Source organism: Passer montanus, unplaced genomic scaffold (assembly GCF_014805655.1).
Source record: "Passer montanus isolate IOZ18808 unplaced genomic scaffold, ASM1480565v1 scaffold174, whole genome shotgun sequence".
NCBI lineage: Eukaryota > Metazoa > Chordata > Aves > Passeriformes > Passeridae > Passer > Passer montanus.
In genome coordinates, this window is record NW_024364715.1 from 348,296 (window position 1) to 376,057 (window position 27,762).

General features: G+C 47.5%; 1 protein-coding gene and 1 long non-coding RNA gene across 4 annotated transcripts in view; both read left to right on the forward strand.

The window, feature by feature from the left end:
* Positions 1 to 604, forward strand: part of PURA (purine rich element binding protein A) — a 1,575-nt gene extending 971 nt beyond the window's left edge. Inside the window, 1 exon segment of the mRNA XM_039704397.1 lies at positions 1 to 604. This exon segment is cut by the window's left edge and continues 5 nt beyond it. Coding sequence (XP_039560331.1) covers positions 1 to 604 — 604 coding nt within the window.
* Positions 526 to 19,793, forward strand: LOC120500034. 3 transcript variants are annotated; one of them, XR_005627025.1, is made up of 4 exons: positions 526 to 600; positions 16,685 to 16,750; positions 16,838 to 18,154; positions 19,232 to 19,793. It is a non-coding gene; the product is annotated as an uncharacterized LOC120500034 (long non-coding RNA). The 3 variants fall into 3 exon arrangements; XR_005627024.1 differs by having other exon boundaries at positions 16,685 to 18,154; XR_005627023.1 differs by lacking the exon at positions 526 to 600 and adding an exon at positions 8,849 to 12,448 and having other exon boundaries at positions 12,546 to 18,154.
* The last annotated feature ends 7,969 nt before the right edge of the window (positions 19,794 to 27,762 follow it).

Here is a 27,762-nt window from a genome sequence, read left to right on the forward strand (position 1 = left end):
CGGCGGCCCGGGCGGCGGCGGCGGCGGCGGCGGGGGCCCGGGCGGCGGGCTGCAGCACGAGACGCAGGAGCTGGCCTCCAAGCGGGTGGACATCCAGAACAAGCGCTTCTACCTGGACGTGAAGCAGAACGCCAAGGGCCGCTTCCTCAAGATCGCCGAGGTGGGCGCGGGCGGCAACAAGAGCCGCCTGACCCTCTCCATGTCGGTGGCCGTCGAGTTCCGCGACTACCTGGGCGACTTCATCGAGCACTACGCGCAGCTGGGGCCCAGCCAGCCCCCCGAGCTGGCGCAGGCGGCCGACGAGCCCCGGCGGGCGCTGAAGAGCGAGTTCCTGGTGCGGGAGAACCGCAAGTACTACATGGATCTGAAGGAGAACCAGCGCGGGCGCTTCCTGCGCGTCCGCCAGACCGTGAACCGCGGCCCGGGGCTGGGCTCCACGCAGGGCCAGACCATCGCGCTGCCCGCGCAGGGCCTCATCGAGTTCCGCGACGCCCTGGCCAAGCTCATCGACGACTACGGCGTGGACGCCCGGCAGCAGCAGCGCCTCAGACCCGCCACCCATCGCTGGATGTTCCTCCACTTTACCCACCGTATCAAACAGTAAGCAGCTGCTAAAACAAAACAAAACAAAAAAAAAAAAAAAAACAAAAAAAAAACCCAAAAAAAAAAAAAACAAAAAAAAAAAACCCCAAAAAAAAAAAAAGGCAAAAAAAAAAGTAATAACATTATATATGAACTGTGTTTCCTACTTGATTAAAAATATAAAGAACTGAGTGTTTATTTCCCTAATTAACCGAGAACTTTTGTACACGTTTAAGCTATTATTATTAAAAGTGTTTGCAAAAATGGTCAAGATTATAATATTGCTGAATTATATAAAAAAAAGTCCTTTTCATGTTGAGCTAACATTTGACTTTAGCACAAAAAAAAGAGATATTTTAGAACACGTAAAATAATATTTTTAGTTTTTTCTTCTCATTTTGTTACCAAATTTCGAACCTTACATGGAGGTTACTATAGTATATTTGACACCCTATATACCTGTGATTAGAGATGTGTATATATATATGAGGGCTAGGCATGCTGTGTGTCTGAGCTTTGTCTAAATGTTATGCAGAAGTTTGTAGAGTTAAAAGGTACGTAGGTTTAATTCATGCAAGGTAAACAATAAGTGCTCTCTTTTATACAATATGCATTGCATCTGGACCTTAAACATATAAAAATGGTCAGTGAAACTTCTGTGAACATGAAGAAAAATTATTAAAAAAGGCATTTAAATGAAATTTGCTAACTTGTGATTTTTACGTTTGAACCAAAGTTATTCAAATAGTAAAAAAAAAAAAAAAAGAAAAGAGGAAAAGAAAAAAAAAAGAGAGAGAGAGAAAAAAAAAAAAAAAACAAAACGAAAAGTAAGGAATTTCCTCCCGTAATATTTTTTTTCTGCACCTGTTTGGTTTACAACTGAGTAGGCGTATTGTCATTATTGTGTATATGAGATGTACTTGTATTGTTCATAATATATTTTTTTTATTCTGTGTACTTAAAGTACTTAACCTGACGTGCAGCGGTTTCCAGTGCACCTGTTTTTGGACAGCAGGTAGCGAGTCTTTCCCCTGGCACTAGCACTATGTCCTGGAGTGTGGAGGTCCGGAGCGATGCTTTGCTCCCTGTTAACTCCCGCAGGCCTGGTAGGGAGCAGTCAGCGCCAGGGCAGCGAGATCCCACTGAGCCATGGGGGTCGGAGTTTGGTTGGACGGTGAAAGCCAAGCCGGTGTGTGTCCGTAATGGATTTCCATGTAGCTGTGGTGCTAGTTTTATTACTGGCTACATACCTGGCGAGCCTGGCCGTGCCCTGCCCTCCCCGTCCCAGCTCCCGCCGGGCGCGGGCTCTGCTCGAAGCCCAGGCTAGGGAAACACAGATTTGTCAGAACACTAAGATCTGTCCAGGTGTGTTCTCCAAATTGAAATTGTTTGTAATAATAAGAAGAATAATAATAGACTTTTACAGGTTGTCTTCGTTGTTTTTCAGTTATGTTTTTTTTTTCTTTTAAAAAAAAAAAGTTGGTGTGCTTTTAATTGACTAACTTCTTGCTGCTGTATAGTAAAATATTAATATATTTTTATCATTAAACTGCTGCATGACTATCATCATTGCGAGTGAAGAGAAAATGTTATAAAAAAAAAGATGCCTTAAACAGTGAAAACAAAACTTTATTTTTTGTTTTTTCTTTTCTTTTCTTTTCTTGGCTGGAATTCAGTAGAGAGCATTTCAGAGAAACTAGAATCTTGTTCCACTCGGAAGTTTTTTGGGAATGCAATCATTTTGCTGAATGGTCTTGGCTGAGTTAGGGGTCAGGTAGACCTGAGCTGCTCCTGTGTGAGCAGGAGCTGCCAGCACTTCTTTACCGAGGGGCAAGGATGGAGTTTCGGAAGGGTGGGGAGAAAACAAAAAAAAAAGCTTGTTTTAAAGAATTTCATTTCCTGCTGTCATTTTATTCCCAGTTGAAATTATAATTCCCTTTTTCTTCTTGGGTTTTTTGTTTTTGGGTTTGGTTGTTTTTTTTTTTTTTTTGGTTTTTCTTTTGAGATGTACTGTAAGTGTCAAAACAAGCTGTTTCCATTGTACCATGCATTATTGCCCTTGAAAGAAGTTTGCTGTTAGTGTTCACAGAAAGTTAAACACGAGCCGCTGGTAGCGAGGTGTTTCTGTTTCTTTTTAAACAATCACTGGAAATGTTTAAAATTGCTTTAATGTGCACTTTTCCTATTTCCCAGTAGTGAAATAAGCTTTTCAGAGTGCGTAATGTGACATTTGAAATGGTTCTCAATTGCATGTAAACATGTGTCTGATAACCTGCTTCTGAATCGGAGGCTCTGGATGGGCAGTTCCAGCGATTATTGTACTTCAACTGTGATGTGTCGGGACTGCACTCTCCATGCTGCTAGACGTAGTTAGGAATTTAATTGCTTTGGTTTTGCTACTTGATTGATTGTCTCGGTCCTGCTGTTCACTGCCCTCCCCAAAGTTGTCGCGCTGCCGACGGACGCGCTCCGGCGCCCGTAGCTCCACGCCGCCGCGGTGCGTTCCCAGCAATAAGTAGCGGGAGGCGAGGAGAGCACGGCAGAGTGTCCTTCCGTCCCTCCCGGCTCCTGGGAGCATCGCTAACGAGGCAGGCTCCTCCCGTGGTCTTCCTCGCCCGCGCCGCCCGGATCCTGCCCAGGATCCGGCTGACCCGAGGAGCGCACGGGCCGCGCGGCTCCAGTCAAACCAGCACGGCTGGGACAGCCCGCGGGCAGTTCTGTGAACAGTGGCCGAGAACTTGTGGTCAGTTTTTGTCTCGTTTTGGGTTTCTTCTGCGTGTTTCCTTGGTTTTTTTGTTTCGTTTTGGTTTTTTTCTTCTTTTAACGCACGTTCTGTATGTTCAAGGACTTGATGAATGATGATAACGAAAGACTAAAATGACTGTAAAGATTCGTGGGATTTTGCTCCTGGTTGTTTTAGTTTTCCTTGGATTTATTTTTTTGCTTTTTTTGTTTTAATTTTTGTTTTCCCGGAGGTGCTCGGTACTTTACCAAGGCTCTAATATCTCAGTATTTAAAACAAAGTACAGAAAACCCTGTTTAATGTTAGAAGAAGAAAGGTATATTTGACCATATGTGTTGTTTTAAAAAAAGACAGTATGCTCAAATGTGCCAAGATACCTAATTCCTGAGAAGTATGCCTTATATTTTCCTTGATGATATGCTTTTAAATGTCTTGTAGAATAGGTCCAAGAGCATGATAAAAGCTACTTTATAATGACTACGTGCAAGAAAACTTGAAATTCATTGCAATACTGACATTATTTTATTTTTAAGTTAAAGGGACACTGTCAAGTAATTTACCATTGAAATACAACCACCTTTTAAGTGGTTTTATGCTAACGGGGAAATGTCCTCCGAATTCAAATTCTATTTTTTTTTGTTAAAATGAAAACAAAAAAGTGAAATTGCTCTGTCTTTGAGAATTGAAATAAAAAAGAAAAAAAGAAACAGCACGAGCCGCGGTTGATTCCTGCCTCTTCTTTGCGGTCCCGCTGACGATGCTGCGGCGGGAGGCAGCCGGCACTTCCCGGGGCCGGGGGGCCCGGCCGGACCCGCCGGGGTTCCCCCCGAGCCCCGGTACCGGGAGCCCCGGGTCGGGCCGGGCGGGATCGGCGGGCGAGCCGCGGGTACCGGGAGCGCGCCCAGCTCCCAGCCAGGCGCGCCCGTAGGCGGAGGGCTTTTCGTTTTTTGAAAATTCAATTGGAAAAAATTTTTCAAAAAAGGAAAAAAATACTTGACAGTGTCACTTTGCGCGTATCCCTCGCAGGGGTTGACATGCGCTGGGCGTAGCGCTGCCGGGAGAGCGGCTCCCGACCTGTCCCGGGGCTGCGGGGAGCGCAGAGGGGCTGCCCCGGGGGCAGCGGGCGGGCGCAGAGCCCACCCCGTGAGCCAGGCAGAGCTGCTGCCGGGGATTTAACCCCTGCTCAGAGCCGACCGGTAACTTCTTTTTTTTCGTTTAGTTTTGGGTTTGGGTTTTTTTTGGGAGCAATTACTTTGTTGCCTTTAAAAATAGCACTGTAACCACCTTTTTTTATGATTAGCTGTAGTGTAACCTTTGTCCCTTCAAACTATGCAAGCTATGAAATGTAAATTAGGGATCAGTTAAAGATAGTTGATTATATTCAATCAGATGACATTCATGCACTAACTGGAGTATATACAGATAAAGCTATTAGAGTGACTTGTATGCTAACAGCAAGATATAACATACCTACCTATTCTAAAAAAATGACTATTAATATTGTATAACAGGACTGTGGGGGTTGGGAGGGAATGTTATCTCTTATCTTCTTAAAAGGGGATTTAAGATTTTTATAACTGTTTTTTCCATCAAACTTTAATATTTTTGTCAAATTTTTAGGTATTTAATTTGTAAAATAGATTTTACTTTGTACTGGCGTACAGAAAATAGGGGTTGATTTAAACTTTTTTGAAGCCAAGTGATCAAGTACATTTGTAATAAAAAGTCAATGGATCTATATCAGTCGTACTCACTGTTTTCATTTCTTGTACGTTCTAATGCAGTGGCGCTCTATGTCTCCCAAGGAAAAAAAAAAATTGGGGAGGGGGGTGGAAGGAGAAGGCAAAAATGTCAGCATTGATGCTGCCAATTGATGCAACTTTGTGTGCACAAGTGGCCCCTGGTCAGTGGAGATTTGGTAGATATGCATTTTCCCTAAAACACAGTGCACTTTTTCCAGGAGGGTTTATGCAAACCTGACGTTTTTGGCATGTCTTCACTTCCCGCTTCCACCTTGGCACCTGTAAACTCTAAAGTCGCCCTTTGGGAAGCGCCTTTCCCTGGCACGTCAGAAAAATCAAAACCAACCAAAGCAAAACTCTGATTTCTTCTAAAGTGGTGAACTACAGCACATGATGTTTTTGCACCCTCACACGCTGTCTCCCTTCCTCCAAGGTCTGCCACTTGCTTTTCTCTAAGTTCAACAGGTCAAAGGTTTTTTTGTTTCATTTTTTTTAAGTAAAATTGCCAAGTGTCTTGGATCGAAGACTTCAGCAGATCCACCGAGCTTGGATCCAACACCTTGCAGAGCACTGACATAATTATTTTTTGGTTGCTTGTTTGCTTTAAACCCAGCCCTCCCCTTCCCTGTCCCAGGGCATATACCAAATCTGATTGACTTGTCTGTGGCAGAAGTTGTGGGAGTCAGCAGGGAGAACGATGACATTAATGTACAAGAATGCTAAAACAGGTTTACATTTTAGGGGCTCTCTTCAAGCGTGAAAACCTCAAAAGTATAACTAGAACCAACCAATTTCCTCAGTTTTGCTAGTCCTCCAGGTAGATATTGAGTCTTTCTTAGGTGAGTTGGAAAGAAGGCAGTAAAAGCGAATTCTTCCACAGCTGTGCAATTTGCTCCTTCAAAAACCTGCTGCTTCCTACTGGATTGCATGGCTTTTGGAGAGGTAGGGCTCTGCCTGAAGCACTGTGAGTTTCTCTTTTAAAAAAGACACTGTCAAGAATTTATCTTTTTTAGAAACCCAGTTTGCGGCTTTTTTTTTTTCCTGGCTTTTTTTTTTTTAACTTCTTTTTTCTTTTTTTCTTTTGCTTTTTGTCAGGCTTACCCAAACTTTCCCTTTATTGTCTTACTCTCCTCCTTCGCTGGCTGCCTGCTCCTCGTTAACTCAGCTTGTGCAGCTGGAGGGTCACTGTTCCTGGTGGTGTTTGGACTATCTGGAAGAGGAGCCCAGTAGTTTGAAATTCTCATGCTGGGCTTTTTTATATCTTTTGCACACTCATTTCTCTCCCTAAAAGTTTTACTCTTCTTGGCTTTCTCCTATAATGCGTGAAGAAAGGTGAAGGGCTCTGAATTTTTGGTGGCAGAACAGAGAAACTGGCTGCACGCAAAGCGTTGTCACAATGTTTTGACAAAACCGACAAGGTAAACAAGCGAGTTCCATTTTTATTCCTGATTCCTTCTGCTGTTGCCATCTTCTTTGCCGCTTGCAACAATGAAAGAGAGTTTCTGCCCAGAGCTTTTTTTTTTTTTTGTGGTTCCTTTTACTCTGCTTGCTTGCACATGATTTAGCTCACTGGCACCGCAAAATGTGCGTGGGTTGCGAGCGTGGCAAGGAGATACGTATATAGAGTTTAAAGCTAGTTAAGGTTAATTTAAATGGACTTCCAAAATTATAACCTTTTTTAAAAGCTCGTATTCCCCAGAGCCTAATCGTTGGGCCTGCAGTTCATGGTATTTTTTTCTTCTCTGAAGAGGTGCGTGTTGTGCTGGGATGGCAGAGGGCGATGGCACAGGAAGGATGCTCCTCTGGTGTGGCAGCTCTCCGGAAGCTCCGCAGCTGGAGCCGGGCTGCCTGCTCTGCTCTGCTCTGCCCCCAGCAGAGGCTCCCGTTCGTGCCAGATGGTCCTGGGTCCGCTCTGGGAGTTTCTCTTAGCCTGCCTATCCTCCTTTGCTTGTCGTCTTTCCAAAGCATTTCAGTTACCGACGGGGTGTGTGTTAGCAGCACTGCCGTCTGGGAGAAAGGCAGCTCACATCAGGGTCTGCAGGCATCCCACTTCTTGTGAATTACAAGTGGGCCACGAGGCTTTTCTGGGCTGTGTGTTGCTTGTTGTTAGTGCAGAACAGCTGCAGATAGCAGAGAGAAGTAAAGGCCAGATCATCCATTTGCAGGGGGTTCACAGGGTTACTTTTCCAATGGCATTCTGGATATTTTACTGCAGTTTGCTTGGCATAGAAGTTGCTGCTGGAGGAGTACATTAGAAGGGAAAGGATGAGCAGGTTGGTGTTGGGGCAGGCGTGGTGCTGTCACTAACAAAAGCATTTCCTGAGCCGGCAGACTAAGCTGGGTGAGGGAGTTTGACAGGGGAGGAGCTCCCAGCAGTCCCAGCAAAGGTGTTCTCTGTCTGGAGGGTGGGAAAAGGCTATCGGAGCAAGGTGGGAGTTGGGATGTGGCAGAGATGGATGGCCAAGGTACACCTGGGCTGCCGTGCAAGTGCTTCAGCATCAGCACAGGTACGGCACTCAAAGAAGCCCTGGGAGCCTGATGACAGTGGCTGTGTGCCACAAGCAGCTGCGGGGTGTCAGGCAGCTGGTCCCAAGGGATCATGGAGCAGCAGACCCTCAGCTCCCCAGCTGGGGTAGCTCTGCTGGTCCCCACTGTAGCAGTTTGGTGGCTGAAGCCAGATGAGCATTTTGTGTTTTGGAAGAGTCAAAGCATGTCACTCCCACCTCTATAAAAGTAGTAACCGGTTGTGTAGCCTGTTTGAGGCAAAATATCACAGGGGAGGGAGAGCTAAAGTCATACAGCAAGAAACGAGGCGTGTTTTCACAGAAAAATGTCAACTGGAGATTAAGTGAAAAAAGATAAAGATAGAGGACTTTCGGCCTCACTATCTGTCTTTTGAATGTTTACTGATTAAAACAAGACAGAGTGAATGGCTGGATATCCCCAAACAATGCTTCACTGTCCCCCTGCAGATCGATACTGCTGGCACTCCTTCACCTGGAGATGGGATCTGGTCCTGAGCTTTCTGCTCTGGAAGGCATCATGGCCAGCCAAGGTGGAGTCTGCTCAGGCTGGCCATGGGTTTTGCCTGCATGTGGGTGTTGTCTTATTTTGGGGGACCACAATCACTTGGGCTGTGGCAGTACCTCTGCAGCTTGAGCTGGGCGTGTGGTTTGGTAGGAAATTCTACTGTCCCTGTGTGAGGTACCTTGGAGCAGCCTAAGAGCACAAGCCCTGATACAGTTTGGGTTTAATTAAGACAAGTTTTACCAACCCATGGGCATTAGGTTTATCATGATGAGCTAGAGCTTGCAGGAGAGTGAAATATCCAAAACACGGTAACGTAGCTGTCAGGTCCTGAGCAGGGCCTGCTTTGCTTGTGAACTTGGTGACCCTGGCCATTTCCACACCTCCTCTTGAGGCTTGAGTTCATGACATGTGGTGAACCTCTGCTCCTTTCTGGATCAGCCTTCAGCTAGGAGGGTTTTTGGTTTGAATGGGAATCTGCTGGATCTCCCCAGCAGGAACTCAGTCTTAACTCAGATAATTCCTTGGTTTTGTTGGTGATCAGTTGGTCTGCTGTCCATCCTGACATTAGCTTTGCAAAAATATGCACCTTAGCCCTTTCTGAGTCTTGGGCCACCCAGCAGACTGAAGTGCAAAGAGGATTGGCTGCAACACTGGCAGTGGGAGTTTCTGCTGAGTCTCCCTGGCTGTGGCATTGAAGCATTTCTTTATTGAAACACTATCTTGAAATATGCAGGAAGCAAGAAAAAAATATGCAGGAAGCAAGAAAAACCAGCTTCATTCTTTCTGTCCGAGACTGGAGAGCTGAGAGGTGTGGATTTACATCTGCAGCGTGGAAGGATGTGCCCCTCTTGGCTGGGGAGACCTTGGAGGGAGGTGGCTGCTGCGGGAGCTGATCCAGTGCACGCCGCTGGGATGGCAAGTGCATGACTTGGAGAGATTTACATAGCTTTTTGGGAAAACCTCCTTGTGCTGAAATGTCATCCCAGTCATGATGTTGATTTCAATGGAGAATTGCTTGTGAAAGTGCCTTGCACGCTGTGTCTGAGGGCCCGTGACCGTGCTGACCCCGGTGGGTTTGGCTGTGTTCCTGAACACGGTGCAGAGACGTGCAGCAGCCCCGTGGGTGCAGCCTTGGGGCAAGAGATCGTGTCTTACTGACACATGGCAGCAGTTTGGGCTGGGAGGTGTTGCTGTCATGCTTGCAGGAAGGTCTGGGAGCTGAGCCTGGCCTCTCAGGCATCATCACCACTGTGCTCAGGGTTGATGCACGGGCCAGCATTGGCACGGGGGGTTTAGGGGTGGCTGCTGCAGGGCTGACCCTCCCAGTGTGGTTTGTGCTGATGTGGCTGGTGTTGAGATGAGGCTGGAGGAGGCTGTGTCCATACCATGGACCTGGGTAGTTTCTGTTGCTGGGAGTTGAGAGTCAGTAAATGAGCAGTGGTTGTTTTTTCTGTTACTGGCAAATGTCTTGATGTGTAACTTGGGCTCAAATTGATGTGTGCTCATTGAGGTTGGGCCATTAGAAGTTTGGGGGGTTTTGTTCACACTCTGAGTAGAAGGGCAGCTTGTCAGAGGGCAGGACAGTGGTTGTGCATTGGGCAGGACTTGTCTGTTGGGATGTCTGGGAGCAGCATTGTCATTTGAAAGGCAGCCACCTTGGTTTGGGTGTGTCTGTCCCCCGGCTTGTGCTTCCTCTAGTGTCTCCCTAGGGAATGCATTTTATTTCTCCGTGCTCCATCCTGGTTGCACAATAGTGAGCACGATGTAGGCTGCTGGCTTTATTGCCCACAGTCTGCTGAGGTTTGGAACTTGCCTGGGCTCACCTTTTGCCCAGGCATCTCATATGGGCAGGGGAGCTCAGACCAGCAGCTCCTGGGGAGTGAGTCTGCATCGGCACATCGGTGTCAGCCGGTCCAGGCTCCTCAAAACTCACCTAGGGGTCGAGAGGTGAGTGCTGGGATTTCAGGGACCAGCTCTTCTCTCTGCATTTGTCCAGCAGAAGCAGGTCCAGCTGGCTCACTTTTGGGCGAGCTGGGAAGGCTTGCCGATCTGTCAATACTTCAAGAAATGCCAGGGCTAGGAATCATGGAGAAAGGGTTTTGTGAAGTCTGGTATTTAAACCTCCCACTCGAGTGATGCTGAGGAGAGCTGGCAATGTAGCATTGGCTTATCAGAAGCTGTGTGGGCAGGTCAGCTTAAAAAAAATGTTGTGTGAGCAGCACCAGAGGTGAAGGAAAGAAGCTGGTGTCTTGTCAGGTGCAGAGTTTAAATGGGGTCAGAATTTCTTTTTATTAAAAAGATTGTTTTATTTAAATAATAAATGACAGTACGTTCACTGTTGCCAGGGGCTGCTGAAGGGCAACCAGGCAGGTCTGAGCGAATTAGGGACTAAAGGCTTTGAATTATTTTCTGTCATTAATAACTCTGAACTGAGCACTGCAGATTCATGTAAAAGCCATCTCTGCTTTCATGCATGTGAACAGTTTGGTTTGTGGATAGATCTGCTGCGATCAGAGGCTCATTCTATCTTTAAAAAAAAAAAAAGTTGGCTTCTGAGCTTCACCTGTCAATAAAAGTCCTGGAAAATGAGTCCTTGCAGGCTTCTGCAAGGCCATATGCAACTTATCTTGTCCAATGCAAGTCTCTAATTGGCGGTTTAAAGTCGTTTAAAAAAAAGAATCTGTTAACGGTCAGTCTATTTTTGGTTTAAAGATGGACTTTATATGGTCATAAAGTAAAATTCCTAGCTTAATTATGGGAATCAAAGTACATTGGCTTAATTGCACAAAGAACTGCACACAAGAGTGCAGAGAGGACACGCTTTACAAGTGATTATCTGCTGATGAAATACTATATGGAGCAACAAGTGAGGGCATTCCAGGCTCCAGAAAGCACCCTGAGGCCAGAACTGCTGAGCTGCTGGAGGAGAGATGGCACCAAATCTTTGTCCAATCGAAGAGAATTGGACATTTCTCTTGTCCAATGTGGACCAACTCTATTTTTGGAAATAAATAAGCATGGTCAGGGTTCATTCCCACCACAGCACTCACCGCCCTGCCTTGTGGAGAGTTGAAACTGGACAGGATTGAAGGGGTGATTTATAAGCAAAGCCTTGGTTGAGGAGTTGATTTGTGTTCTGGAGATGCTTCCAGAAGCTGGAAAAGCAGCTGTGGGAGGTCTGAATGGCACAGGATTTGGTGATGGGAAATGCAAGCCCCCAATGATTAGGAGATCCATCAAACTATCTCCCTGTTGATTGGACACAGAGACCTTGAAAGGTGTCAGAGTGCTTGGGGCAAGCCTGCATGCTCGAAGCTGAGATACCTGGGAAGCCAAACTGGGTGTCCAGGAAGGAGACAGAATTTAGGACGTGGCAGTGCCTCTTCCTAAAGTCTGCGTGTGTGCCTGGGAAAAGGCTGTGACAGGGAAGTGAACTGAAGGGCTGTGACTTCACAGCATTTCCACTCCAGCCCAGGTGTCCCCAGCCTGGTGGCACAGGGCGTGGGCAGGGTTTGGGGAGGACAGAGGCTGGGGGGAGGCTGAGGCTGTTGGGGCTGGAGGTTGGGAGCAGAGTTGTGTGCACAGGAGGGACTGGGCTGGAATAAGGAATGGGCACATCTGCACAACAGGGTGGAAACAGGAGACAAAAATAGTTGTTGTAGACTGCTCAGTGGTGAAAAAAGACCTCGTCACAACTGCTCTGATTGAAACATGGTGGGGGTGATGGAAATCAATAAGATACTGCATTACCTGCCATTGTAGCAGGTATGTTAGGTCATAAAGGAGGAACACTACATCTAAAAGGTTGCTGTAAAATCTGAGGAAATTGGAGTACTGACAATCAAACAGCCACATTTATGTTGGATATAAATTCTGTATTTTAATGACATAGACGTATTAGGAAGTTTTCTATTCCAGACAAAAGGAAAGTTGAGGATTTCATGAGCCCTGGGAAAAAAACCAGGCTCATGCATCTTCATAAACCTGTTAGAAAAAGTGAGTTCTATTATGACCATGCTACCTGGCCAGATTGTTTGGGAGAGAACTGGCTAACATTTTGGTGTAGCAAATTTATTGATTACTTAAAGGATCATTTCTTGTAACAGACTGATCTAGAGTTAGCTTTTGTTTAGGACTAAAGCATAAGATCTGATTCAAAATACAATTACAGCTGAGTTGTTAAGTAGCAGTGACCACATGGGGGTCACTGAATTGCAGGTTCAGCATTCTCAGGGGTAGAAGGTGCTGGACTAAAAGTGAGTCTTTTGTTCCAAAATATTGCATGGGAGAAGATCAGAAAAATGAATTCTTAGACTTCCCATAGATACCTGGGAAGGGTACTGGCATCCAGGTGAGGCAGAGCTCTGTCATGAAAGAAAGAAAGAACAACCCTAAAACTGTTGTTAAAAATAGTTATAAAGGAAGGGACTTCTGTTACTGGCATCCAGGTGAGGCAGAACTCTGTCATGAAAGAAAGAACAACCCTAAAACTGTTGTTAAAAATAGTTATAAAGGAAGGGACTTCTGGAGTTCAGGAAGATTCCACCCAAGGACAGAAGTCCAGCTCTTGAGGAGCAGACAGGAAGAGCCATGTGGAAGGGCAGGTAACCATGATTGGGAAATGAAGTAGTTTAGGAGGGGCTTTGCAGAGCTGGGGGCTTTGGGGAGCCAAATCTGTCTGAGGGACATCAGAGACGAGGCTGGGGAGAAAATCTGGCTGTGCAGGACTGAAGGCAGAATTCTGAAGGCAGAATTCACTTCCTGCACTACTTCTTGCCACTGAAGTGACTCCTCCATGTCATTCTGGAGCACAGGGCACGTTTGAGAGACTGCTGTCCTTTTGGGTGGAATAAGGAGCCTTCCTCTAAAACTCAAGTGAAGCAGAGATGATGGAGTAAAGTAGGAAATTCAAGTGGAGGAGCAACAGCTGTATCAAGGGGTTTTAAACAAGCTTGGGACTGAAATACTTAAAGGGACTAACAAAAACAGGGCTGTCAAAAAACAGCTTAGTATTCTCCATGACTAGATAATGTCCTAATGTCAGGTTATTCTTTTTTTTTTTAATTAAAGTATTCATTATGGCACTGGGAATTGCAGATCAGCAAAAACCCTGAACTCCAGTTTGAGAAGGTGAAGGTGAAGTGCTGCAGTTCTTCAGTGTGTGAGAGTTAGAAAGCAACATACTTTCTGCAGAGAAAGGGGGTTGGACCAGGTGATCCCTTCCAACCCAATCCATTCTTTGATTCTATGATCAGTCTGGTTTGCTGGGGCACCTACCAGAATGTCTGAACCCATTGGCAAACAACAGGAGAAAAAATAGGCTTGTAATGAGAAGAGAAATACTGCAGAGCCCTTCTTTGGTTGCAGTTGCTATTTGTCACTTGGGAAGCAAAAGGTAGACTAAAGTCTAGTTAGACAAGGTGATTAAAGGCTTCCAAGACTGCATCTTCAGCCTTTGAGCAAATGAGTTTCATTCAATGGTTTCATTAAACCCAAAGTTGCAAAGAAAGGTTGGTTTTCATGAAACATTTCTGGTGGATACCACTAGATCCAGGTTTGAGGGGAGAAACAAGCCCAGAATACTGGGTGATCTAGAGAAATCTAGATTTCTCCTGTAAAGCAACACCTCCAGTTCAAATTCCTGCCTTGAGCTGGACTTGCAGGTCTGCCAGATCCCAGACTGTGCCTCAGCAGCTGATATTGTGGCTATGTTTTGTTTTCTTCTTACTAAGAAAAAACTCAGAGGTCTTTACTTTTATAATGGGCAGAAAGGGAAGGAGGAGGAACAGAGGTCTGGGCAGCATCTTCCAGCTCTTGCCTAGGTCTGTCCTTGAGGGGGCATTGTTGATGTGTGCACATGCAGACTTGTGTTACCTCTCTTCCCAAGAGACCCAGGAGAACCCACAGGTAACTGGTGTCAGCCAGAGCACCCTTTTGCTGCTCTGGCTTAGTTTTAGGCTTCTTAAAAGTCCAGGAGTTATGGCAAATACCCTGGCTTCCCCCACCTTCCCTGTCTCCAGTAGATGATGGTACCAAAGAGTGAGTGTTTTGATAAGTCCTTGGAGTTTGCAATAGAAGCAGGATAACTGCAGGCACCAGGAGGTTTCAGTCAGAGTTTGTATTTAAAGACAAGGAGGAGAGTGGTTGGGCTGTATTGGAGAAGTGACCCCAGCCTGGCTGTGGCTGGAAAATTGAGAAGAGCATAAGGTTTGGTGCAGTGAGCATGGGGCTGACCTTGGGACGTGTGAGGCAACAGGCAACAGGGGGGGAAAAAAGAGTCATTTTTAATGCTCCGTCAGTATGCCAGGCTGTAAGTGAATTGTTCATCCAGGAGGAAGAACTGTGATTGTGGTAGCAGAGCAAATGAAGGGAAGGCGTGTAGCCTGCCACAGGAGTCCTGCACATTCCAGGTGTAGGTGCAGGTCTGGGAGGATGCTGAGCAGGAGCTCCTCTGTACCACAGCTCGTCAGACCCCCACAGTGTCCCTGTGCTGCTCTCCCTGGTAATCAGGTGGTTGTCACTGGCACAACCTTTGTCCCTACCCCTAGAAATCCATTAGATTGCTCACTTCTAGTTAAATTATACCAGCTGACTTTGAAGTTACTCAATATAAAACCGTCGTGGTATGCTTGCATGATAGTGTTTTGATGTAAGACAACAATTTCTTGTGCTCTCTCTTTAGGGATTTGGGCTTTGAGTTTCACTGGGGTGTGTTGTACGTACCCAACTGCACAGGATCAGGCCCATCTCTGTTTTCATATTTCACATCTGCGATTAGAGATGTTCTAGGAAACAAATTAGGAGATGGAGTTGTCTGTCCCAGGCTCGGGTGATCATAGCGACTTGTGCTAAAGGCTCTGTCCTCGTAGAGACCTGCACGGCTGCTTTGTGTAACTGCTGTCAGAGCTCTGGTTCTGGTCCTAGTGTTTTTTAATAAATGTACTGAGTATACTCGCCTTTAAATCCTGTTAGGTACTGATAATTATCGCTGGCATTCTGTACATTAGCTCTGTACTAGCATTCACATTGGACTAGGCTTAATAGCGTCAGTGTCTAAGATGACTTGAAAAAGGAAAATTAGTTTATACCCTTTTCGTGTGGTTCTACTCCATGTAGTGGGTGGTTTGTAGAAGTACCAGAAGTGCTACAATTGTCTTCCCCCTTTTACTTGCTGATTCTCTGCAGCAGAACATACAGATCTAAGTCTGTTTTTCCATCCTTTGGAGACACTGAGATATTATCAAGGTGAGGTCCATGGAGATACCCAGAAACCTGGGCCCTCACACAGACATAAGGCATCTTTTCCATTTGGTTGTTTGTTTTTTTTCTTCTACTGTCCATTCTCTAAGTTTTTGTTTGGTTTCTTTAAATGTAAAAAAGTTATTCCCTCACCTGTCAGTGCAACATCCTCTAAGATATTTGTGATCTTCCAAGAAAGGTAGACAGGATTGGAATAACTAATGCCAAAAATTGCCCATGGCAAGGGAGGGAAATCCTTGTTTTCAAGGCAAACCCCATCCAGACTTTTTTTAGCACACCACAAGGGTATAGATCCCAACTTTTTCTTTTCCAGGTGATCTTTAAGGCCAAGTAGCAGAGGGCAGCGTTTTGCCCTCCGGTGGGGTTCCGGTGCCGTGTGGCACCCGCGCTGTCCCGCAGGTCTGAGCCCCCGGCACCCCGGCATTTAGGGAACTCTGTGGGGTTGGCTTTCACCCTGTTCTCAATTTGGATCCCCAGGGCAGAAAAATTAGGACTTTCTCAGTTAAAGAAAAAAGCAAAAGTGAAGCAAAATCTCTGTAGAGTTGTGTTTCCCCACAGCAGTGACGGCCCCTCAGCACCCACTTCTGTTCAGCCAGGACGCCCGGGTCAGTCCTGCTGGGTTTTTAGCCATCTTGACCTCATGTTTGCAAATATTATTGGTAATATAATGCTCTATGTACAAATGTCTGTGTGGCTCATGTGTATGTTTCTGTGGTTCAAGTCAGCCACAGCCTTCTGGAATTTCATTGTACTTTGGTTAAATGTTGGACTTTTAACTCTTCTACTGTATGGCTTCTTGATTTCTCTTGTCCAATGTGGACCAACTCTATTTTTGGAAATAAATGAGCATGTAAATAAAATGAATGGGTTTATGCCACTTACAAGAAAATGCTTTATTTAAAATATACACTCAGTCTTGTATATTTTATGGTATCTCAGGGAGCAGCTGAGGCTCAGGCCCTGGCAGCCTTGTGCTGAGATACCATATTATGTACAAATTCACTTCCAAGTGCTTTTGGAAGCAGACTTCCCATCTCCTGAGCCAAACCCCCGTAGGACCAGCCTTGCAGAGGAGGGAGGGGGGAATCCAGAAACACGTAGTTTAAGGGGAGTAAAGGAAACAAACACGACTTTCCTCTCAACACAAGGCTTCTGGTTTGAGGTGTCCAGGTGCCAGAGACACTGCTGGGTGCAGGGATGCCATGGGTCGGTTCTCAGCTCCCACCTGGGAGCACAATGACATCTCTTTTTTTTATTTTTTTTTTAATTCTCCATATAAACCAATATTTACCAGTAATCCTGTGTTTCTGTTTTTGTTTTTTGGCAGACTTTTACCAGTAAATATCGGTTTATTCCTGAAACCAGAAGCCCTAAACATACCTTTGTTTATAAGGTCAGTTGGCATTTTGTCTCTCTCATTCCCCACTCCCCCCCAGTACAACCCAGCAGGTGGTTGAAAGGTACCAAGTTCTCTTTCTAGTTTTCCTGCTCTGCATCTCTGGGAACTGGAGCCCACAGGACCTAGAGCCTTCTATTGGTAATGTAGATCCGAGTTTACAAATTGTTCTTTTACCATTTTAAATCCTGCTTTTAAGGACAGAGGTCTTCCCACCTGCCCACCATGGGAACTGGTAGAAACCCCTAAATTGCTCCTCCTCTCCAAAGCCTGCGGGTAGGTCTCTCACTAGCATCTTCAGGCTTGGGACTGAGAAAATAATTTATCCCAAAATATACACTAAAAACTGCCATTTCTGGTTTACTGTGAGCAGGACCGGGGGAGGGAAGGGTGGGAAAGGAGTTTGAAACTTACTTTTCTCCCCCTTTTTTCCTAGAAAGCAAATGTGACATGGGGAGGAGGGAGAGAATGTGAACATGGCCCTTCCTAAACTCGTTGTAAACTCCTCCTCCGAGGCTGGGAAAAAGGGCAAGTGAAAGATCTGATCCTTAAAAGGACATCACTGGGTGTCTGAGACCCCAAAAGCAGCTGGCAATTTTTAAGGACTCAAATTGCTTTTGGTTTATCCCAAGACAAATTGACATGGGAATGCTGAAGCCTCCTTTTTCCCCACAAGTATTTGCCACCCAAACACTGCACGTTTTGGTAATACCCCAGAAACAGAGAACCTGATGAGGGATAGAAAACGAGTTTACTGCACAGTCCTGACCAAATTTTTTCTCCCAAGCAAACAAAATGCAAAAAAAATCCCCAAACTAAAGCAAAGCCCTGACCCTCCCCCAAAAAACCTCCTAAAAAAGCAAGTCCAAGAGGATCTCAAATGCCCAGTCTGGTTTTGTCCTACATGGCTGACAGGGGTGTTTTGGCATAGCTGCAGCCCAACCATGTCCCTTTAAGGAGCACCGTGGCTCGTTTCCTCCTCACGACCCCGAGCTGAGGGTTTTGCTGTTCCTGATCAGAGCTCCTGCACCTTAGTTGGAGTCCAGAATGAGGGGAGCCCTTCCAGCTGTGCACTTTGAGCTGAAAACTACCTTTCCTCCCCTTTTGCAGCCTGGGTGGTTCTGATTGCTGGCAGTTCTGTAATACAACCTTAATCTGAGCAGTTGAGGCTGGTCCTACCTTATCTTCAGACGTCTTGCGGAGGACTCCTGTTGCCAGTTTGGTACTCAAAAGCTACACCCCACCACCAGAAGTCACTTTTTGTTTTTTCCAAAGGCAGTGATAGCTCACCCTCTCTAGCTCTAATGGAAAACCTGATAATTGCAATGCAACTTTCTAATAAATTGTTCATATATTCATAATTCCGTTGCAATCCCAAATTGGAGAAGAGATCTGTTAAAGGTATATATTAGTCTAGATTTTTCTTATTGTAAATACTGTAATTTTATAATACTGTCAATATTTTATTAACTTAGAAATATTTAACAGAGTTTAATCTATGGTAGTTGATTCATTTATAGGTTTATGTTGCAGCCAATTACATTCTAATGTAAGATTAACTTTCAGCATGTAAACTTTGAGTGAATATATCTTTGGAAAGATTAAGAGAGAAAACTCTCACTCTTAATCTGTAGTATTTATCCCCAATTCCCAGTTGGGAATTATTTAACGAAATATTAGGAGGTTTTGAGAGCTCAATAATCTAATAACTGCAGTTGGATTTGAAAACTTGAATTTTGAGATGTACCTGGCTCTTTGACCCTGTGAAAAGTTCGTTTCAGTACCTGACCTCTCTAGCACAGAAGTCTTTATTTTGAGCAAAGGGACACTGTCAGATCAATTTTAGTTTCTTGCTTTTGGGGGGAAAAAGAAACCACAAAATGCAGCCCTGTGGCATGCGTGTGAATTCCGTTTGGATCGCAAGGGGAGCAGCTCCTCTCCTGGTGTTTTTGTCCCTGGCCAGGGCACCTCCATCCCCGCGGCCGGGCAGGGCCGGCGCTCGGGAGATGGAAAAAGTGCACAAAGGCTCAAACGTGATGATTTTTGACCAAAGCGTTTGCTTTTTAAAAATTGAAATCTCTCTCTCTCTTTTCACCTGATGGTGTCCCTTTAGCATCATAAAGATGTTCATGTTCTCTGAAAACCGTGAGAAGTGATTTTCTTTTCAAGGCAGGGGAGAATTGGTCTGTCGTTACAACTTGCATAAAAAATACCAAAAATATCTTGAGGGTTTTCACAGGTGTTGGTATTTTTTGAGTGTAAAAGTTAATCTTGATTAGAGATGTGCCAATCTTTACTGCTTTCCTGTAGTGTTGTTACACTTAGGCATTTCAGTTCACTTACAAATATATACTGTAACAGTATACTTTGTACAGATTTATTTAAAATTTATTTGAAAACTGAAATAAAGTAGGCAGAAAATAAAGATATTTATTTTTCATTTGACTATGTAAGAAGGTATCATTCTTTTGGTTTTAGTGCACTGGTGTACCAAGCCTCAGAACCACTGCTTTCTCCAGCTCATAGGATGCTTTTCCAGACTGTGGATACGTGTATGTGTACTGCTGTGTTGATAAGTAAATGCCAACGATGGAGTTCGTTGCTTTTATACATCCCAAAGAGAAGTTCTCCACCGTTCCCTGTCTGTTTTCTGACCGAAAAGGCGTGTGTTTGTGAACAGTGTTCACGCCAGCTCTGCCATCCCACCCTCACATCAGCTCACACCAATGCCAGGATGGGAGGAGTTGCCTGCGTACCTTCCCCAAACACCCCGGGCCGCAGTGGCATCGTCAGGGAGCAGTTCAAACCTGTGTCCTTTGGGCTTTGTGTAAAGCAAATGCAGAACAAGAAAAATCGAGATGTTAAATCCATTAGAAAACCAATTCCTTATTGTACAGTAGTATGGAGATCTCTAGTCAACCTGCCATTAATAATAGATTCTTATTTTTTGAATGATCTATTTAAAAGAACAGCAAGCATTGTATTTGCTAGTAAATCTGAAGTGTTTACATGGAATTACTAAATAAATTATTTGATCTAAGATGGCTCTTATCAGTGCTGATTTTTAATAATGGAAATTCGGTTTGGCAGCTGCTTTTTTAGTTTGTGCTGTTCTTTAAAATCTTCCAAAGCAGTTTTTTGGGTTTTTTTTTTTCGCTGCATCCTTGTGGTTCAAATTAGGTTCTGAGGAAGAGGCAAACCACGCCTCTCCCTGCAAGGCCTGACAGGAGTGCTAGCTCATGTTTTCCAACCTCTTCCATGAGGCTTTCCCTTCACATCCCAGCCAGCAGGATGCTCTGAGCCCAAAGCCCTGCAGCACTCGCTGCTGCTGCTCGTAGGGCTGGGGCCTGGAGATGCAGGATGGGGGTTTTACAGCATACAGCTTTGGGATAGAAGTAGAACATCCTCCTGTGAGGTAATGAGTTATCACACTCAGTTCCAGCGAGACTCGGTCCTGCTTCCTGCCGCTCCAAGGCTGCTGGAACACCCTGTGCTCCCTGCTCAGGGGCCCTGGGTCCGCAGAAGCAGATGAAGGCTTTGGATCATCAGCAAAGCCAAAGGCAAATTCAGGGGCTCTCACCCCTTGCAAGCCCCAAGGGCTGCTCTCTGCCTGGGGAGCGGGCTGTGCAGCCCCCAAGCTCTCTGCAGCCCCGGGGCCGGGGCCGGTGCTGCCCTGCCTTGGCTGCAGGGGCTGCAGGTGCACAGCGGCAGCAGGGAGAGGCTGCATGCAGCAATCCCTGTGCCAGGAGCAGCAGCAGAGCAGGCAGGCGTTGCAAATGCCGAGCGTGGCCACACCGTGTCCCCCTGCAAGCGCCGCAGCCGCCGCTGTTCTCCCTCCCGGCGCTCGGACGTGGGCAATGAAGCCATCAATAATGCACCTGTCCCCGCAGCCCCGCTCCCAGCCCGCCGCGGACCAGCGCTGAGTCACCCCATGTTTAATTCAGCGCTCTCAGCCCTGGCTACAAACCCAGCCAGCGAATACATTATGCACTAGCTGAAATTCTTGTTGGACATGGATTTCACGCTTCATGTTCGGGGCAGGATTGCCGGCGCACCCCACGCTCGCTCTGCCGGCTGGGGAGGGGGGAGCCCGGACCCTGCTCCGTGTACATGGACAGTGTGTCCCCCAGCCTTCCCCTGCCCCTTCCCTCGCCTCTCTTTCCCTTGCTGGTTTGGAAAGGGTTGAAATATCCATCCCTGGGCCCTGCAGCACCACCCCAGCTCTCCCTGGGCTTTTCACTGCAGCAGCTCACCCATCAGACCACGCTGTTTCCACCAGAAATTATTCTGCTCTCTCTTACTCCTCTGAATAGCATATTTACACACATCTCTATCTCCTTTGTGAGCTAGCCCACGGTTATTATGAGCAGTATATTCCTAGAAATTTGCTTTCTGGTTTGGGGGGAATAGAGCACTGATGAAATTGCTCCATTTGTCTGAGTAACATCAGGAAACTTACCTGGGCTTCTCCAAGCTGATACCCACTGGCCAATGGTGGGTGCTTGAGAAGAAGCAGGAAACAGCTGCTCTTTACCTTGCCAAGCTGTGAAAGGCCCTTATTTTGGAAGAAAACACTTCCTCTTTAGCTTAATTTCCCACTCCAAACCAAACTCTCTATAGCACACGGGAACGACCCTGAGCATTGATCCCACTGCTTCTCATGTCTCCGCTGCTCATTTTATGCTTAAAACAAAAACTAAACTGATATGTCAGACAAAAACTCTGGTCACAAAGTTTTGGGGTTAGTAATTGTTCAAATTTGTTTTCAGTGGATGGGGCAATGCTCCAGTGACTCAGATATGGAGCATCCTGAGCTGGCCTTGCCTCACAGGATGGCTCCCAACCAAAGCAATTCCTTCCATGCTGGTTTGGTTGGCATTGCAGAGAGCCTGAGATTTTTTCTGGGAATTGGCTGATAATAATTATTCAAGATAAAAAGAAATGCCCCAGGGTGGCATTCCTGACCTAGGGAAACACAGAAGGTATTTTTGCTGCTTCCACCACTTCTGCTGACATGGAGAAGTGACTCAAAAGCCAACTGGTAGCTGCCCAATCCTTCCCAGTCCTGCCATGCAGGTGTTGGGAAGAGAGACTGCTCTGGATTTCCAGGAATGCGTATTTGCAATCAAGAGGCATAGACATGAACTTGATCCATCTTCTAAGAGCTTCCCTTTCAACCCAGCAGAGCATGGGAACTGTGAAAGGAATACTTGAATATCTCATCCTGGATTTGTTTCTCCAAGTCTAAAATACAGAGATGCTGAAAGTGGGGAATTTTATAACATCCCCAATATTCAAGTTGGCCTGGGAATCAAAAGCCAAGGCAAGGACAGAGGGTGATTTCTGCTGCCAGGCAAGGAGCAAGGCAGCGTGACTCCTGGGGAGCCATTGCTCTGCACGCCCTGGGCAAGCTGGGACTCAGATGGGGCCAGCTGCTCCAGAGCCTTTGGGGGCAGCTGCTGTCCTCAGACTGCTGTCAGGCAGGGACTGCTGGGGAAACTGTCTCCAAAGCTCGGTGCCAAGGGATGCCTGGAAGAGCTTGACCTGCCAAGGATGCCCTGGGAGAGCCACAAACACAGTGGGAAGGAGGAGGGGACTGGTTTTGAGCAGCAGAACCCAGCTCAGCTCTACTTGCCCTACAAGGGACGTTGCTTCTCTGTGCCTCTCTTTGCTCTTCCTCCCAGAAGTGTCTCCCTGAGCCAGCCTGCATCCATCAGAGCCAGAGCAAACATTGCCAGGACTGACCAGAAGGACTGAACCCTACTAAAACTGGAAGCAGGAGATGCCCACAGTGCCTCTCCCTGCCATGTGAGACAGTAACAATGCCTGGAACATCCAGCACAGCTCACAGCCCAGGATTCCCAGCTGAGGCTGTTCATCTTGGTCTTGGGTTGAACCTGCAGAGCATCTCCCAGGAATGGTCATGGAAAAGCACCTTGCCACGCCCTGCACGCTGCACTGGCTGAGGGCTGGAATGACATCCTGGCCATCACAAGGACAGTCAATGGCCCAGTGTGGTGCTGAGCTCCCACCAGCACAGGAGGAGCTGCTCCACCCCAGAGCAATTCCTGCTCTTAGAGGGTCCCTGAGGGAAGTCAGATTTGCCCCCACCCCTCGCTTTGCCAATCAGGGAATCTATCCCAAGATAATCTAATGCAGCTGAAAGATCCTGTTGCTCCTCAAAAAAAACCAAACCTCTAGCAGCAATAGAGCAGTTGTGGCTGCCCCATACCTGGGAGTGTTCCAGGCCAGGTTGGATGGGCCTGGAGCAGCCTGGTCTAGAGGAAGATGTCCCTGCCCATGGCAGGGAGGAGGAGCAAGATGAGTTTAATGTCCCTTCCAAACCCAAACCATTCCATGATTCCATGAACAGCAACAGCTTTCCCTCCAGCTGGTGGTTCCCCCTGACCTGAGGGAACCCTGCTGAGGGTTTGCCCTGGCTCACAGCAGACACCGAGGTCCCCACAGACTTTGTGCCCAACACAGTGCTTTGACCAGAGGCTGCAAGACAGGAGTGTGCCCCCAAAACCCCCCAGCCCAGAGCTGTGGTGGAGGCACAGCACGAAGGGGCTGCAGACACCTCCTCACTGTGCTGAGCACTCTGAAATAACAGGGTGTGCAGGAAGAGCTCAGGCCCGTGGGGGAGCAGCAGGGATGAAGGGAATCCCTGTGCCCAGCTTTGATGTGCCCTGGCCCTGCTTCTCCTTCCAACAGCCCGTGGCACTAAGTGCTCCTAATCTTGCATTTTCTGTGGTGAATTTCTCTTCATTTTCAGCCTGCAGCTTGAGGATTTCTCAGCAAGCTGCTGCTTCTCTGTGATAGAATTAGTGACAGCAGGGACAGCAGTAGTAATTATTCAGTGACCTAGAAATGACCTTTTGATTTTAAAAATCCATGGCTCTACTAAGGGCTAAACATTCACGAACCTAAAGAAGCTCCTGAAGCACCAACATCTGGGCAATAGCAAAACACCTGGGAAAGGTGATCAAGGAGGGAGAAGCCCCAGGAAGTGTCTCAGTGAATGAAGGATCCTGTTTGGAACCAGGACATGTACCCTTGAGCCCTGCTGGTGGCACAGCCTGTGTGCCTCCATGGGCTGTGGTGACCCCTGGCTTTTTGGGAAGCAGGAGGCATTACCCAGTCCATCCCCCAGAACAGCTGTGGGCACATGTCCCCTAGATGTGGAACTGCTGGTGGCACCAGCACTGCCCCATTTGTCAGTCTTACAGCCCCAGACCTTCCTGCCCGTGTGCTGGCACACAGCTGGCACCAGCCTTGGCTCTGGAGGAGACGCCATGAGGAACAGGCAGAAAAAAACCTTCTCACCTCTCATGGTCTCTTGGTCTGCTCCCAGACCTCCAGCTCCCCGTGCCTCTGAACAGGGCACACGTTGGGTGTCCTGAGCTCTGCTGGCCTTCACCCAGACTCACTCCCTACAACGTGGGCTTCTGCCCTGCTTTGGGCCATGACGGGCAGTGGGATGCTTGATGAGCTTCCTAGGAGATCTCCTAAGATCTCCCAACACCTTAAACTCCCACCTGCTACCTGAGCCCCTCTGGGGAGGAGGAGATGAACCTGGGACTAGGGGCCTGGTGATCTGTGTGTCCCCAGCTGTTCAGCCCCTGCTGGAAGGGAAATCTCAGTCTCCCAGGGATGAGTCAGGAAGCCAGATGAAGGATAAAAATTTCTAGTGCTCTTTTTCACTTTCTATCACAAATGTGCCCAGTGAGGCTTCTTGTGGGCTTCTGGGCCAGCACCCCAGCTCACCTCTAAGGCTCAGCCCAGTCCTGCCAGGAACACGTGCAGGTCAGGTCCTGCCAAGTGAGCAGAGCTCCCAAACTCCCTTGCAGGTGGTTGGAAAGGTGCAGCCTGAGCCTGGTGATGGGCAGACACACACAGACCCTGCTGGGAACTGGGACTGCTGGAGATGAGTGGGGCACCCAGATCAGCTGGGTGAAGCTGGATGCACCTCTCAGCTCTCCAGAAAGCTGAGCCTGAGGAAGAGGAGCATGAGGAAGGCAGTGGAGTGCTGAGTCCCTCTGGTGTAGAGCTGGGTTGGGGCCCCACTTCAGTCAGAACAGAACTGGCTTTTTGGCTTTTTCACTTTCCAGTTGTGCCCCCTGAGGTCTTTCTGCCCAGACAGATCCTTGACAGAAAATGGGAATCAATGATTCAGAAAAATACAAACCATCTGTGCAGCAACGTCACAGCAGAGACCACTTCACACGTGTGAGCCCTCAACAGACCTGCTCCCCAGGGAAAAACAGAGTTAGCTGCAATTTTTTTAATGACACTGCTATTTTGAAAGGAATAACTCATATAATAATAATAGTAATTGCTTCCTGTGCATGCCCAGCACGTGTGCTTTGAGCTCAAGTAGAATATTAATAGTAATTAATTAGAGCCCCTCTGACAGCAGCCAGTGTCAGGAGGGGACACCCACTGGTGTCAGCTCAGGAAGCAGGCTCTGCCTCTGCCCTGTTCTCTCCATACCTATATTCACCAGCCAAGCCTGTGCTCAGCACCTTTCCTTCACCCCAGAGGTCTCCAGGGCGATCCTGGGGCTCAGGGACTCTCACTCCATGAGGCTGCAGGAAGCAGCCCAGGGTGGAGCCAAGTCCCAGTATCTTACAAAAAAAGCTTGGCTACTAAACGCTTCTCTGTCTATTCTAGAAAAGTTGATTTCCTGTTCAAAACAATGTGGTGAATCTCACCTAATGTCCCCACTGGAACGTTTGGCTTAAACAGCTTTGAAATTTGTTTAAAAGCTGGTTTTCCACTCATTTTAGCAGGCAATCCTGAGCAAGCCATGTGCAAACCCAGCACTCCTAAGCTCAGCTCAGGGAGCCCCAGGAAGATGTGGAGAGGAAAGGAAAGGTTTGGGCTGGGGGGTAAGAGGAGATGGAGCCCACCAGGGGCTTTGGCTCTCCCAAACATCAGAGACCAGCAGGTCTTGCCCTCCAACCCCTGACAACCTGCAGGGCTCCCTGCTCTTTGCTCCTGACCTTTGGCAGCTGGATCTGGCTCTCCTGAAGTGCCTGTGTCTTTTCTGACTCTGACTCCTTTCAGCTTTTTTTAAATCCTTTTCTTTTTTCCTGCATTTTAAATCTTTTTCTCCAATTTCAGCATCTCTAAAGGATGAGTGAAGCCAACTGCTGTGAGTTCTGCTGTCAAACAGCTATTTACTAAGCACCAAACCACACTGTTGTGAGTATTGAAAAAAATACATATCAGAGCTTTTCAGGTCTCTAATCCAGCCAAGCACAAAGGATTTGGGGATTTCAGCAGTTCCTGGGCAGTCCTGGGCTCTTCTTCCAACCAGACATACAAAACCATGAGCGTAAAGATCCACCAAAGTTGTGTCCAAACCCAACAGCACCCAAATAAAACCATCACCTGTGCCTGTTTCCCAACACCTCCTGACAGGAACAGGGCCTTCTTTCTGTTTCCCAGCTGATTTTGGCTGGCACAGAGGTTTCTCAGCAGTGCATGAAGACCACACGTTCTGCCAAGGCTTCAGCCCATCAAAACACCCCAGCCCAAATGCAATGCTCTTTAATTCTGCCCAGAGCTCCCTGACACATCGAATGGTTGTGAGATTAAATTAAATGCTTGTTTTTTAAAATAAATCCCAGAGAAAAGTACAAATCCATTTACAAGATTTATGTTTGATTCAATCAGGCTCCAAGCCTCGAGAGGTGGAGGTGATAACACTTTCCTGTGCAGCCTATTAGATTAATCAGCTATAAAATATTGTGGGTTTAGTGGACAGTTCTCTAGGGGTTGGATTGGCATTCACAAAATCCAGGTTCTTCTCCCAGAGGGTGGTGGGCACTGAACAGGCTCCCCAGGGCACTGGTCATGACCTCAAGCCTGGCAGAGCTCCAGGAGCTCTGGGACAACGCCCTGAGGCACAGGGTGGCATTGCTGGTGTGTCCTGTGCAAGGCCAGGAGTTGGATTTGATGATCCTTGTGGGTCCCTTCCAACTCAGCATGTTCTGTGATCCTATGATTCTTTGAGGTATTATTTTCACAATGTTTTTTTACATTCTTCCTGGCTGAGGGCTCCTCTCTGTCTCTCCCAGGCTTGCTTCCAGGGAAGCAGGCCATCTCTCCCAGGAGCACCCTGTCCCTCTCACTGCCACCCCAGCTCGCTCCTGCACAGGGTGGGACAGCTTTAAATGTTTCTGTCTGCTGAGACCTCTCCTGTACCCACTCCCAGCAGGGTTTAACACCCTGAGCACCTGCAGGGCCAGGAGCAGGGGCAGTGCCAGCCACTCTGTGCCCACCAGCCTCATGGCTTCAGCCCCCTGACGGGCTTGGGATGGCTCCAGGGGGTGGGACAGGCCCAGCAGTGCCCCCACAGTCCCACTGTGCCAGCAGTGGTCAAATCCATAACATCACTCTCAATATCTGCTTCTGGGGAACAACCACAACAGCCTGGGCAGCACCTGGAGCAAGGCAGGAGCCCCCAGGACAGCACCAGACACCTCCTGAACGAAGCCCCTGTGGGCAGGTCCCCCAGGAGAGCAGCCTGGAGCCCCAAATTCCCCCTCTGACTTCTCTGCCCAGAGCAGTGGAGCTGCCTCAGGAGGAAATGGGCCCAGCAGGCAGCGTGACAGGGCAGGGGGAAGCAGAGACAAGGCACTGTCAAAAGAGACACTAATTAGTGCTAATTGCAAATAATCAGCCAAACCTAGGAGCGTGAGGGAGCCCAGTCCTGGCACAGGCAGCAGCCCTGGCTGGAGTGAGGAGGGCACGTGCCAGGCAGGTTGTGATGGGAGAATCCCAGAGATGGGGACCCCATTGCCTCCCACCCCATCACTGCTCTTCCCACACCCCACCCAGCCAGAAATTCCCACGTGCTGCAGCACGTGCTGCACTCTAACTCCTCTCCTGTGTCCCCTGAAGCAATTCCCAAGGACAGAGTGTTCATGTTACTCATCTTGGGAGACCCTGCTGCAAAGCCCAGGATGGGCCTCTGGCTGCTCCACAGGCAGGGGGATTTG